The sequence below is a fragment of the Cucurbita maxima genome, unplaced genomic scaffold, assembly GCF_002738345.1.
Source record: "Cucurbita maxima cultivar Rimu unplaced genomic scaffold, Cmax_1.0 Cma_Scf00011, whole genome shotgun sequence".
Taxonomy (NCBI): domain Eukaryota; kingdom Viridiplantae; phylum Streptophyta; class Magnoliopsida; order Cucurbitales; family Cucurbitaceae; genus Cucurbita; species Cucurbita maxima.
The window spans coordinates 597,552-610,167 of record NW_019272027.1 but is presented as its reverse complement, the minus strand read 5'-3'; the positions used below and the strand labels follow the sequence as shown (position 1 = coordinate 610,167).

The following is a 12,616-nucleotide window of genomic DNA, read 5'->3' as shown; positions in this document are numbered from 1 at the left end:
TCCTAATGGATTAATTATCTGACATCGTAGGGATAAATGACACGTAATCCGTCCTTTTCCGAATTTAAAATATTGCCTAAATAATTAAAAAACTCCTCCATTTATTATAAAATTAAAAGAATTAAATTATTGCCGTTAAATCTAACGGACTAAACTGGTGGTTTGTCTAAAACCGGTTCCCGGTTTACAGACCGAACCAACTGGCTCTGTCTATAAATAACGCTGCAATTTCTTCATGTCTACAATCATCTGAATACCGGATAGTGATTTAGTTGCAGAGAATTCTCCATAACTTTTAATACAGTGCTTTAGGTTGAAGATGAGTTACCTGAACAGAGTCGGAATGGCGGCGAGCGTGGCGGTGGCTCAGGGCCACACGGAGATCGGACACAAGTGGAAATCTGGACTCAAATCTCTTCGCCAAGGTCGGAAACTTTTGTCTTCCGGTGAAAATCCGGCGGATCTACGGCCGCTTTCGAGTTTGGTTGGATCGGAAGGTCCTGAAGCCGTCCAGAGCTTTGACGCCGCCGAGAGGATAGCGCAGAGCGAGGAATCGCTCCGGCGAGTCATGTACTTGAACTGTTGGGGCCAGGGTTGATCTGGCTGCTGCTAGGTTACTGTTGGAGATATATGAAGCGATCTGGTCGCCGATCGGTCGATTGCGATCGGATCTAGGGCTACTGAGGTGAGAAGAGATTGAAGGTAATTGATCTGTAAAGATGCGATGAAGAGGATGAATTGTGATCGATAACTTGAAATCTGTTTGGAAGGATCTCGCTATGTAGCTTTGAGATAATTGTATATAAAAGGATAATAATAGAAACTCTTCGTTCTGTGTATTTTGTCATTGATTATGCTGAAATCTAACTGAACTGAAGAGACTATTGGTGATCAAACATCATATCAAGATTTGTGAAAGTTGCTTGTTGAATCGAGAAATTATTCGAGTCTGAGCGATTTTAGTGTTTGTGAAAGCCTCATGTTTCTGAAATTCACAGGAGACAGGCAATCTCAGAAACTAGAAATCCTAAGAACTTGTTAATCTGCTGTAAAAGATGTAGCGGCCATGATCACAAATAGAGATGTAGATGTTCATAACTTCTCTGGTTCCAAATAGCTTCAAAATTTTCATTTAAATATAAAAGGAGTGGGGAGATAATTGTGGCCAGCGGAGGAGGACAGGCGATGGGGTCGTCATTTGAGTGGTGGGTAGTGGTGGCCAGCGGAGAGATCATTGTGGCCATAGTAGAAGTGAAAGTGACGTGAGGGTATTTTTGTCATTTGTACATATAACCCGAAAATCCTTTTTAGATCACTCAAAATAACTTATTCTCGGATTTTATTATTATTATTTTTTAATTATCACTCCCAAATTGGGTTTTAACTCCAAACAACTATAACTAAGTCAAACGGTCTATTTCAATTAATAAGAAGTCTAATATTATGAGTGAAATTAGGTGAAATAATAATAATAATAAGGGAGACAACACACCACAGTCATTTAAAAAAAAAATATTAAAGGATCATTGTGGCCACGTTATGTTATTGTCTATTCGGACATAAATTTTCGTGACTTTGTTTTTTGTTTCAATATATTCCTCACTTATCATTTCGTTAATTAGCCAATAAGATTCAAATTGTAACGTCTCATGGAAAAACTATATTCTATATGCAATGTGAAGGAATCTTGCCATACTTAAATTTTTTTAGAATATTTAATTTGGTTTCTAATAAATATTTAAAATTTAAAATTATCTGGTTATTTTTAATTTATCCAATTATAAGAATAAATATTTAATAATTATATTTTAATTTTTTCTCTTTATACAACGTTGTTTATCTTCGTTTATTTGGATTGTAAATGTCGTTGGTTGATACAAACTACTGAAATGATATCTATACCACAAAAAAAAAATAAAAAAAAGTTACCATTGTCAGCAGATTTCAGATGAGGATGATTCAGGGAGTTCATCACAATCATCACGAATGGACTTTAACCTGGAAGCATTCAGATTCAAGAACCCTAGCAGTTCCTTCTTCTTTGCAACGCTTTTAGGATGATCATTATCAAAGTTGCTCAATTCAACGCTTACCAATCTGTGTCTCCAGCATTGTTCTGGGTAGTAAACGCAGCATGGATGCGTCCCTTCATCAAATTCACAGTATTTAAACTGCAGCAAACAATTCAACAAGCAAGAACCAGGTGGTTGGTTTAATGATGAAATCAATCAATCAATCAATCTTGAAGAAACAAACCCATTTTCAATCCTTACCTTGATGGATTGCTCCTTCGTTGATGTCACAAAAGTGATGCATTTTGGAAGGGGAACAAGCCAGAACAAACATTTCAAGAGATTACCGAAGGCTTCGATGCTTTGTTTTGGATCGTCCTCGAACCGAATGTCGATCTTCAAGTTCTTCACATCATACAATGGAGTAAGCCATGTGACATCTTCTCTGAGTTTTGTAGGAAACAATTGCTCCTGTAATTCGAGTGAATGATTTCATTCAGATAACAATATTATATACAACAGAGAATTATTGAAACAGAGAATTTACTTACAAAATTCGACTTGAAATCCAGTGTCAACTCTTTGCAACTGTTGAAGGTTAGAAGAAATCGATTCAAATCCTCGTGAGGAACAGGCTTTGAGGTACGGAAAAAGAGTGAGATCTTAACGTTTAAAGGTTTAGAACGAATCACCGTGTGTGAAGGAACCCTGTCGGTGTAACCCATTTCCAGAGATTCTAGCAATGGAGTATCAATATCCAGTCGATCAAGGTAATTGCAGTATAAGAACTTCATGTTCTTGAGCCTGTCATGCCTAAACTTGAGGGATTTCAACTTACAGCATCCTTCAACTCTGAAAACTTCCAACAAACGGAAACGATCCAAATGCTGTTCAACCCAAGGTCCGGTGATATTTTCCGAGTAAAGTAATGACAGAGATCTGAGGAATTTGCCAGTCGGCTCACCAAAATTCAACTGGCATGATGGTGACCAGGCCATGTCAAGAATACAATATTCAAGGTTCTCAGAGATTAAATCGATCTTTTCTAACTGCAGCATTCCCATGAACTCCACTCTTTTCAGATTGGGCCAATCCAATTGGATCCAGTTGAGTTCCGTCGTCTTGCTCATTTTGAGATACAGTTGCTCAACAATTTGGCTACCAGGAGTAGGTTCTTGGAGGAGAGATTTCGAAACATTCGCGTGTTTCAATCTCAGAGTTTTCAAAGCCCTAGTATCAGGAGAAATAACGACTTCGCATTTGTACATCGAAAACGGCCCTAGAAAATCAAAATTCTCAAGATTCAGTGCGTCAAGATCCAACAATCGCAGGTCTTCGCAGTACTCAACTTCGAGAGATTGAAGTTTCGTGTTCTCTTTCAAAGCAAAGATTTGAATCCCTAGGCTTCTTGAAAGTTTCAGTTCCTTCAACGGGGAAACACTATCTAAGACGATATGCGGAGTGTCGAATCGGAAACAATCTAATTTCAGAATAGTGAGGGTTTTGAGATGGAAAATACTTCCTGGCACCATAATGGAGTAATGTCTTCCATCTTTATGATTATCACGAACTTCGACATCGGTGTTAGTCAGTTCAAGCTCTCGCAAATTGAAGGATGCAGCGAAAAAGATCAAATCAGGTCCCAGGGGATTGAACATGGAATGAAAATTAGTGCGAACCGCCAACCTTTCAAGAGAATTCGTTGTGCGTTTGTAAAGATTGTTGTAAATGAGACGCAAGAATAAGTCGAGATTGCGATGAAGCTTAGGGTCGAAATCGGCTTCCAGGACGGGGAATGATCGCCAAATAGCGTGATACTTGGATCCCAAGACGCCGAAATGAACTGCTTCTCTGAAAGAAAGGAAGGACAAGATCCGGTGAAGAATTTCTTCCGGCAGTTGGTCCATTTCCATCACTCTTCTCCGGCAGCTTTTCAGATATCGTCTCTGGATTAGGCTCTCTCAGAAGAATGAATTCTTATGCCGGAGATCAGCAGAGTCCAGCGTTTTATATAGGCCAGTGCCGTACTCCCCCTGCGCGGGAAAAATAAAATTAATAAATATTTTAAATTATTTCTATAAAAATAAAAAATAAAAAAATAATTTTTATTAACCTTAATTTTATAAAATTTTAAATATAATTATTCATATTATTTATTTAACCAATTTTAATAAAATTAAGTTATTTATTAAAAGTAAAATTAAATTAATTAAAAAAAAAAAATATATATATATATATATATATATATATATATATTTGTAATAAATCATCGACTTTTAAGATAGTAAACAGTGAGAGCTCCTCCTCCACAATGTGGCTGTAATGGTGGGTTGCCGCCCCCCTAATATAAAACCATCCATTCATTCGGACTCTTTATTTGTTTGAATGAAATGCTTAGTAAACATTTTTACCTTTTGAGCGGTTCTGCCGAATCGGTCGTTCAAGACCTTTCAGACTCGATGAAAAAAATGTAACTATGTTTAGATTGACTCAACCGAGCGTGGGATCTATTTCATTGATGAACAACAAAATTTTGTCATTTCTATGGATGCATTGAATGAATATACACTTGTTGAGATGTAAAAATTTGATTTTTCTTTACCTATTTGTGTCATGTACACTGTTTTTTCAAGCTTTCTTCAGCTAACAGTGAGTGAAGGAGCTCTTGCAATCTACCAGCACCAGGGCCAGGGGCAAACACCGAATCGTTTCCACGCACCGAGCACGGGTCTGCACCGCCTTCTGAGCTTCCAATACACCATGCCCCTGGTGAAAATCGCCCTGTTCGGCCAAGCAACTCCTTATCTATCTTGTCCAAGACTGGATCGTCCTTGGCAAACTTTCGAGCGAACGGGGCGCTGCTATTCACCATTTTATTGAAGTCCTTCATTGTCAAAGAGAGTGGATGCTGCTTTGGAGGATTGTCCCAAGCAATGTAATGGAGGTCGTGGCTAACCGCGGTGTGGCGAAAGTCGTTGTTGCAGATTACTGTGTGGAAGTAGCCCTCTGGTGATGAGAGAAAATTTGTGTAGTACATTAGGATGGTTCTTGGGAGATTATCCCATCCCCATATGCAATACTCGACGAACGATCGTGTCAGCATTACCCATGCCGAACCTACAAACACGAAACATTGCACAAGTTTCAACATAAGAATTATTTGAATGGATCCCTAAATAAGGCTACCTTAAGAGAAGGACAATCCAAAATACTCGTCCAACCCGACAGGGGCATTGTCACGTAATATTCCTTTTAAGGGTGTGAAAACCTTTTCCTAATAGACGTGTTTTAAAACCATGAGGTTGACGGCAATATGTAATGAACCAAAGCGGACAATATCTACTAGCGGTGGGTTTTGGTTGTTACAAATGGTATTAGAGCCCGGCACCGAACGGTGTGCTATGGAGGACACAGGGTACCCAAGAGGGTGGATTGTAAGATCTCACATTGGTTGGAGAGAGGAACGAAACATTCCTTATAAGGGTGTGGAAACCCTTCCCTAGTAGACAAGTTTTAAACCATGAGGCTGATGGCGATACATAACGGGCCAAAGCGGACAATATTTGCTAGCGGTGGGTTTAGGCTGTTACAAATGGTATTAGAGCCCGGCACCGAACGGTGTGCTATGGAGGACACAGGGTCCCCAAGAGGGTGGATTGTGAGATCTCACATTGGTTGGAGAGGGGAACGAAATATTCCTCGTAAGAGTGTGGAAACCCTTTCCTAATAGACACGTTTTAACTGTGAGGCTGATGGCAAAACATAACGGGCCAAAGCGGATAATATCGGCTAGCGGTAGGTTTGGTTCATAACTAGTTATCCAACTTAAGTTTTCAACTTAACCAAAGAATTACCTTCTAAATATGGAAAAAGTAACCAAATGCACCAACATTCAGACTAGTACAAGAAAGAAATCGAAACGATACCGACCTGTAAACAACTTGAAAGATGTTGGAAGTGAGCGTCGTTGAGTCGTCCAAGAAAGATCAGATTTTTTGGACAAGTAAAGACCTGGATCAACGATGATCGGTTTCGCACGGTGACTCCTGAAATGATGGATCAAAGATGTTTATCATAACATGAAAACACTTGTGATTACAAGATCATAACAAAATGTCAAGGCATTAACCATTACATACAATTTCCACCCAGCAATCATCGGCGAATGCTCGATAAAATTGAACTTTCTAGTCAAGTTCGAGAACACATGAAGCAAATCTGCAGATTAAAAACACAATTCAATCACATGGAAACACATTCAACAAGAACAGGACAACATAAGTTCACCACAGAACTAATGAGTACTAACCATCTTGTGTCATCAATGGATAATCAGAAGCACTCAAGTTTATAAACCAGTCCCAATCCCGACTCTCCCTCAACAAAATCGCGATCGCTTGAAGCGTGCAAGCAATCATCGTAGGACCTTTATAAGTAACCAGATTGGACTGAGCCATAACTCGCACATTCTCAACCTCATTGAACGTTGGATCAGCCTTCACAAGATTCGTAAGTTCCAATCTTTCACGAGGCGGAGCCTCAAGATCCATATGCAGAACATATTGATTTCTTGGGTGATATACAGCCTGCAAGGTCCTCATCATTCTATGGCTATCACCCTTTGTGCCTGATATCAGATAGGCCAATCTTGGGGGTACCATTTTCATAACACTACTAGCTTCTTCTGATGAACTTCTCAGTTCAGGCTCAATGAAATAGCCACTAGAATCCTCCTCTTTTGCAAAGGAGATAGCATCAAATGGCAATGGCTCATCACTTTGTGAAGGAAAAAACAGCCCAAAAGCGGCTGTTAGAAGCAGAGTAACTGAGATGAACAGACTAGCAAAGAAGGGGACAATCCATTTTCTATCACTAAACATCCTTCCTGAATGAGAATTGAAATTCTTCCTCATCCATGGCGGATTTAACAGCCCACCCACATTCGATTTACGCCCAATCATTCCAGATAAAGCTCTTAAACACAGATTGAAACCCCACAAAGCCCACTTCTCAGCCAAAACTTCAAGAACTGACTAGAATCACAGCTTCTAAAGAACGAAAATCATTCGGGTATGCTCAGAAATTGCTCAAGAACAATCAAAACAAGCTCAAAAACGAAACCCATTTCATATAAACAGCGATCTGGCCAGAAATCAAAGAGAAGTAACTCAGACTAAATGACTGCAATCAACTCAAAAACAACACATAACAGCGGATACTCCAAACAAACCCAGATCTAAATCGATTGAAGTAAACTAAAGGGTGAGAGCCACGGAAGCAATCGAACTGAGAGCTTCACAGAGCTCAAAAAGAACAGGAAAAACAAAAGAAACCCTTACTGGGTATTGCGAGAATGAATCAAAAACAGCAAAAAGAAAGAGAAGAGAAGGGGATTTTGCAGAGATGAAATGAAATGAAGAAAGGGAAAGGTAGGGCAAGAGAGAAGAGAGAGGAATCGGGGAAGGAGATGACCGTACAGAAATGGCCGATTGAGAGGATTTGGTTTTGCTTCAAATGTTGGCATAAAGAAATTGAAGCATTCAAAACACAAAGGGAAATTTCATTTTTGTTGCTAATACTCAGAATTGCTTGATATTGTAGACTTCCACGCGCTCCATTTAAGCGCGTGTATTTCACGCACTAATAAAGTAGTATTTAAATGGTTTAATTTCTATTTAGGTTTTACCTCCAAAAACAATTTCTTTTTTACTCCCTAAATTTTTATTTTTATTTTATTTTAAGTTTTTGAAATCCCACCTTAACTAATGAATGGAAAGATCGTGTATATATCAGGATAAAAAGGAGTAGAGAAGATACTTCGAGCGAATATTTGAGTACCAGACGTTACAACGTTGAAGTAATCCAGGTTATACTCCCCCGAAAAGCTCGAATGACCCATTTTACAGTGCGATAGTTGGCTATTCACGGACCGACTATACCTACACTTACCTTTTCTAGACAAAAATATGGATACGTCCCTTCGTTTGGATATAAAAAATAGAGATTCAATCTGTCCCTTAACCTAGTCTATATCTACAACTAACGAAAATTTATATATTTTAGTCCCTGATATTTTAGTATGCTTTTAATTTAGTCCCCGTGGCTTAATATTTTTTCATTTAGTCCTCCGTCGTAGAAGAATATTAAAATTAGTCGATGTTGAACTTTTGAAGCTCTAAATTCAAAGATAATAAATACATGTGAATTATCGTTGAATTACGTTCACTCTGACATTAATAATAAAATCTTTTAATACATCAAAAAATAAATGAATATATAAACCCCTAGAACAAATTTCATTTTATTTGGGAAATTATTTAAATTATTTAATATTATTGGTATTAGCCATTGACCTATAAACTTATTTTATTTAATTTTCCCATTTATGGTGAGGGGCGTTTTTGTAATTTGAAAATTGAAGGGTTTAAAGTTCATCACGCGCTCAATCGAGACTGGTTTTTGTTGGGTCCCAAAAGATTTTTAAGACACCGAAAGGTTCAGGTGCACTAAAAAAAAAACACAAACATTAATGGAAAGATTTTTTTATTGATTTTATTTATTTATTTAAATATATATTTAATTGGGTGTCGGCTGCCCTTTTGAGCTCTTAATATTTTTATTAAAAAAATATCAAAAAAAAAAAAAAAATTCACTAAAAAAAACTTTCATTTTATCCCTATTCCGATTAAGATAATACACACGACTGTCATGTAACAGTAACAATCCCTATTTACGCTTTACTTGTAAATTTGGTTAAATGTGAACGAGAAAGTCACGAGTAATGGACATGTATGACACGTGCCCTCTCGAGAATTGAATTCTAGGTTTGGACAAAGATAAAAACTAGCTTTGTTCGATTGAATTGAATTTGTTTTGTATTTGCTTTTATTTCCCTTTATATGATGTAAGACTCTCCGTTCCACGTCAAAGCAAGTTATTTCTTACTTATTGACCTGTACGATGATTTGGGTTTTGACATCTGTTTAACCTTCGATCGATAGGGTTTCCGTCGTAGAGTATGAGTATTTTTTTCTCACGTCATCCACTATCGGTACTTTTTCTTGCTAGGGTCTCGAACAAGTTGTTCTTCTTAAATCATCCCAGAAAGGGTTTGATTGTTTAGCATCTTTAGAACTCGAGTTAAGTTCGAGTCTATTTCACTCCTTTTCTTGAGCTCTACCATTTCCTCTTCTCGTCTTCCTTTTTGAGGACGAGGTTGACAAGGTGTGACTTCTAGTATTTTTCATAGGTGACAATCTTCATCTTAATCATGTTACCTTGCAATATCTCAAATTAACTAGAGGGCAGGCAATTCTCGAGAAATTCTTATCAATTAAAGATTAGGGTTCCTGATATGAGAATGCTAGTGCCAAAATCAAACAAAACGTCTGAAAATGAAAGAAAATGCTTCATGGGGAGCTCGTTTCATGTCGGCGTATTTGTGCCAGTTAGACGTCGGCCATGGAATCCATCATACATTGTTCTCCTCAATTCCCTTTTGAAGAACAAGGACAACAGCCTCGAACACGGCAAACTGTGAGAAGTAAAAGATCGCGAGATAGCTAAGTTCTTTAAAACCATTCCGTTCTCAAAATCATTAAACAATCAAAATGTATGGCAGGGCGAATTCTCTTCATGATGGCTCGAGTTGAAAAGTGAGATATAAAAGTCGCAAAAACCGCTAAAAGAAAGGAAATTTGAACCAAACCCATTCCTCGTCTCTAATGAGACTTTTCATCAAACGCCATTGCCGTAGCTTCACCTCTCAAAATCTAAAAAATTCGACCCACCCACCAACAAAAGAGTCTCAAATTCTCCAATTTTGCGGGTCAGGCCTACTCCATGATGCTCTACACACCCTAAACTCTCTCGATTCCTTCAATTCCACCACCAACAAATCCATTCTCTACGCCTCTCTCTTGCAAACCTGCACCAAGGTTGCTTCCTTCAGCCATGGCCGTCAAATTCATGCCCATGTTCTTAAATCTGGCCTTGAAACTGACCGGTTTGTTGGGAATAGCTTACTTTCTCTTTACTTTAAATTGGGTTCAGATTTCCGGCTGACTCGAAGAGTATTCGATGGTCTTTTTGTGAAGGATGTGGTGTCCTGGACGTCCATGATTACGAGCTATGTTCGAGAAGGTAAACCTGGTAATGCGATTGAATTTTTTTGGGATATGTTGGATTTAGGGATTGAGCCTAATGGGTTTACTTTATCGGCTGTGATCAAGGCGTGTTCTGAGATTGGGAATTTAATTCTTGGTCGATGCTTTCATGGTTTAGTTGTAAGGCATGGATTCAATTCAAATCATGTCATTGTGAGTTCTTTGATAGACATGTACGGGAGAAACTTTGCTTCGAGCGATGCACGCCAACTGTTCGATGAAATGCCTGAACCAGATGCAATATGTTGGACCTCTGTTATTTCAGCTCTTACAAGGAATGATTTGTATGAGGATGCATTGGGTTTCTTTTATTTGATGCTAAGAACTTATAGTTTGTCTCCTGATGGTTTTACATTTGGTTCTGTATTGACTGCCTGTGCTAATTTGGGGAGGTTGAGGCAAGGTGAAGAAGTTCATGCTAAGGTGATTGCGCATGGACTTGGTGGGAATGTGGTGGTTGAGAGTAGTCTGGTCGATATGTATGGGAAATGTGGAGCGATTGAGAAGTCTCAACTCGTGTTCGATAGGATGTCGAAGAGGAACTCGGTTTCGTGGTCTGCATTGCTTGGAGTATATTGCCAAAACGGAGACTTCGAAAAGGTTATAAATATCTTTAGGGGAATGGAGAAGATCGACCTCTACAGTTTCGGAACAGTCATTCGGGCGTGTGCTGGGTTAGCAGCTGTAACTCAAGGGAAGGAGGTTCACTGTCAGTATGTAAGAAAGGGTGGATGGAGAGATGTCATTGTGGAATCAGCTCTAGTCGACTTATACGCGAAATGTGGTTGTATTGATTTTGCGTATCGAATCTTTGAGCGGATGCCAACAAGAAACTTGATCACGTGGAATTCGATGATTCGTGGGTTCGCTCAGAACGGAAGAAGTGGGATTTCTATTGAGATATTTGAAGAGATGATTAAGGAAGGGATTAAGCCTGATTATATCAGTTTTATTGGTGTTCTTTTTGCTTGTAGTCATACAGGTTTGGTCGATCAAGGGCGACATTACTTTGTTCTAATGACTGAGGAATATGGAATCAAACCAGGAATCGAGCATTATAATTGTATGGTTGATCTTCTCGGCCGAGCAGGGCTGCTAGAAGAAGCTGAAAATCTGATCGAAAATGCAGACTTTAGAAGCGATTCGTCTCTTTGGCAGGTTCTTCTAGGAGCTTGTACTACCTCTACAAACTCTGGTACTGCAGAACGCATAGCCAAGAAAATGATGGAGCTTGAACCTCAACACCATTTAAGCTATGTTCTCCTGGCTAACGTGTACAGAGCAGTAGGCCGATGGGACGACGCTTTGACAGTCAGGAAGTTGATGAAAAGCCGACAGGTGAAGAAGGTGCCTGGTCAGAGCTGGATGTAGGGGGCAAAGCATCAAGGTTATGAGCCTATATCAAACCCGAATTCAAGGCCGATGATGGCTTGGCATTGATTATCAAAATATGGGGGGTCAGCTATTGTTTTCATGCTCGTCCCAAGATGAAGAACAGCCATGAGAAGCCAGCCACTAAACATATCGAGAGCATACCGACCTGGTCGAAAAGGTTATTTAGACACTATTAACGGGGATTATTGAAAGTTCGTGATTTTCCATGGAGACTATAAGTTGCAATTTCCAGTTAATTAGACTGGAGAAGGAGATCTAACTACTTGCCAGCATGAACATCATGAGATTGAGTCTTTTATTTTGATTTTCTCTTCATCTCCCTCCGGGAAAAGCTAACTTATTTATTTGTTACATTGTGTTTCTTACAAATTTTTAAAGCTCTATTTATATATCAATAAATTGTAGTGGAATGATATTGTTTCGGTAACATCCTAGGCTCATCGCCGACTATCACCAATAGCCTCACGATTTTAAAACACGTATGTTAGGGAGAGATTTTCCCACTCGTATAAAGAGTGTTTCGTTTTAAAACATCTGTCAGAGAGAGGTTTTCCCACTCGTATAAAAAATGTTTCCAACTAATGTGAGATCTGAGCAACTATCATCGTTAGACTCACAATTTTAAAACGTCTGCTACAGAGAGGTTTTCCCACTCGTATAAAGAATGCTTCGTTCCCCTGTTCAACTAATGTGGGATCTCGCAATAGGCTCATCGTTGACTATCACCGTCATCCTCACGATTTTAAAATGTCTATTAGGGAGAAGTTTTCCCACTTGTATAAAAAAATGTTTCATTCCCCCTTTAAATAATGTGGAATCTCACAATCCACCCTCCTTGAGGTTAGCGCCCTCGCTAGCACACCGCCCCATATCTAATTTTGATACCACATTTGTAACAGTCCAAGTCTTGTCCACTTTGGCCCGTTACGTATCACCATTAGTCTCACAGATTGAAAACATATCTAAAACATATCTATTAAGGAGAGGTTTCTACGGTAGTACAAAGAATGGTTTAGGGATAATGTTCGATCCTAAAATCGTGGG

At 38.8% G+C, this 12,616-nt stretch overlaps 3 protein-coding genes across 3 annotated transcripts; 1 reads left to right on the top strand and 2 right to left on the bottom strand.

Moving 5' to 3' along the window:
• Positions 1 to 1,791: 1,791 nt before the first annotated feature.
• Positions 1,792 to 4,033, bottom strand: LOC111485969 (F-box/FBD/LRR-repeat protein At1g78750-like). Its single transcript, XM_023132947.1, has 3 exons — positions 2,564 to 4,033; positions 2,274 to 2,483; positions 1,792 to 2,171 (listed from the first exon to the last, which is right to left on the bottom strand). The coding sequence occupies exons 1-3, from the start codon at positions 3,923 to 3,925 to the stop codon at positions 1,935 to 1,937; spliced, it is 1,809 nt and encodes a 602-aa protein (XP_022988715.1). The 5' UTR covers positions 3,926 to 4,033; the 3' UTR covers positions 1,792 to 1,934.
• Positions 4,034 to 4,487: 454 nt separating this feature from the next.
• On the bottom strand, positions 4,488 to 7,543 carry LOC111486016 (beta-glucuronosyltransferase GlcAT14B-like). Its single transcript, XM_023133008.1, has 4 exons — positions 6,322 to 7,543; positions 6,152 to 6,230; positions 5,943 to 6,058; positions 4,488 to 5,129 (listed from the first exon to the last, which is right to left on the bottom strand). Exons 1-4 carry the CDS (start codon positions 6,971 to 6,973, stop codon positions 4,624 to 4,626), a joined length of 1,353 nt encoding a protein of 450 aa, XP_022988776.1. The 5' UTR covers positions 6,974 to 7,543; the 3' UTR covers positions 4,488 to 4,623.
• Positions 7,544 to 9,641: 2,098 nt separating this feature from the next.
• On the top strand, positions 9,642 to 11,994 carry LOC111485968 (pentatricopeptide repeat-containing protein At1g03540). The gene has a single exon (XM_023132946.1). It carries the CDS (start codon positions 9,737 to 9,739, stop codon positions 11,546 to 11,548), a length of 1,812 nt encoding a protein of 603 aa, XP_022988714.1. The 5' UTR covers positions 9,642 to 9,736; the 3' UTR covers positions 11,549 to 11,994.
• Positions 11,995 to 12,616: the final 622 nt, after the last annotated feature.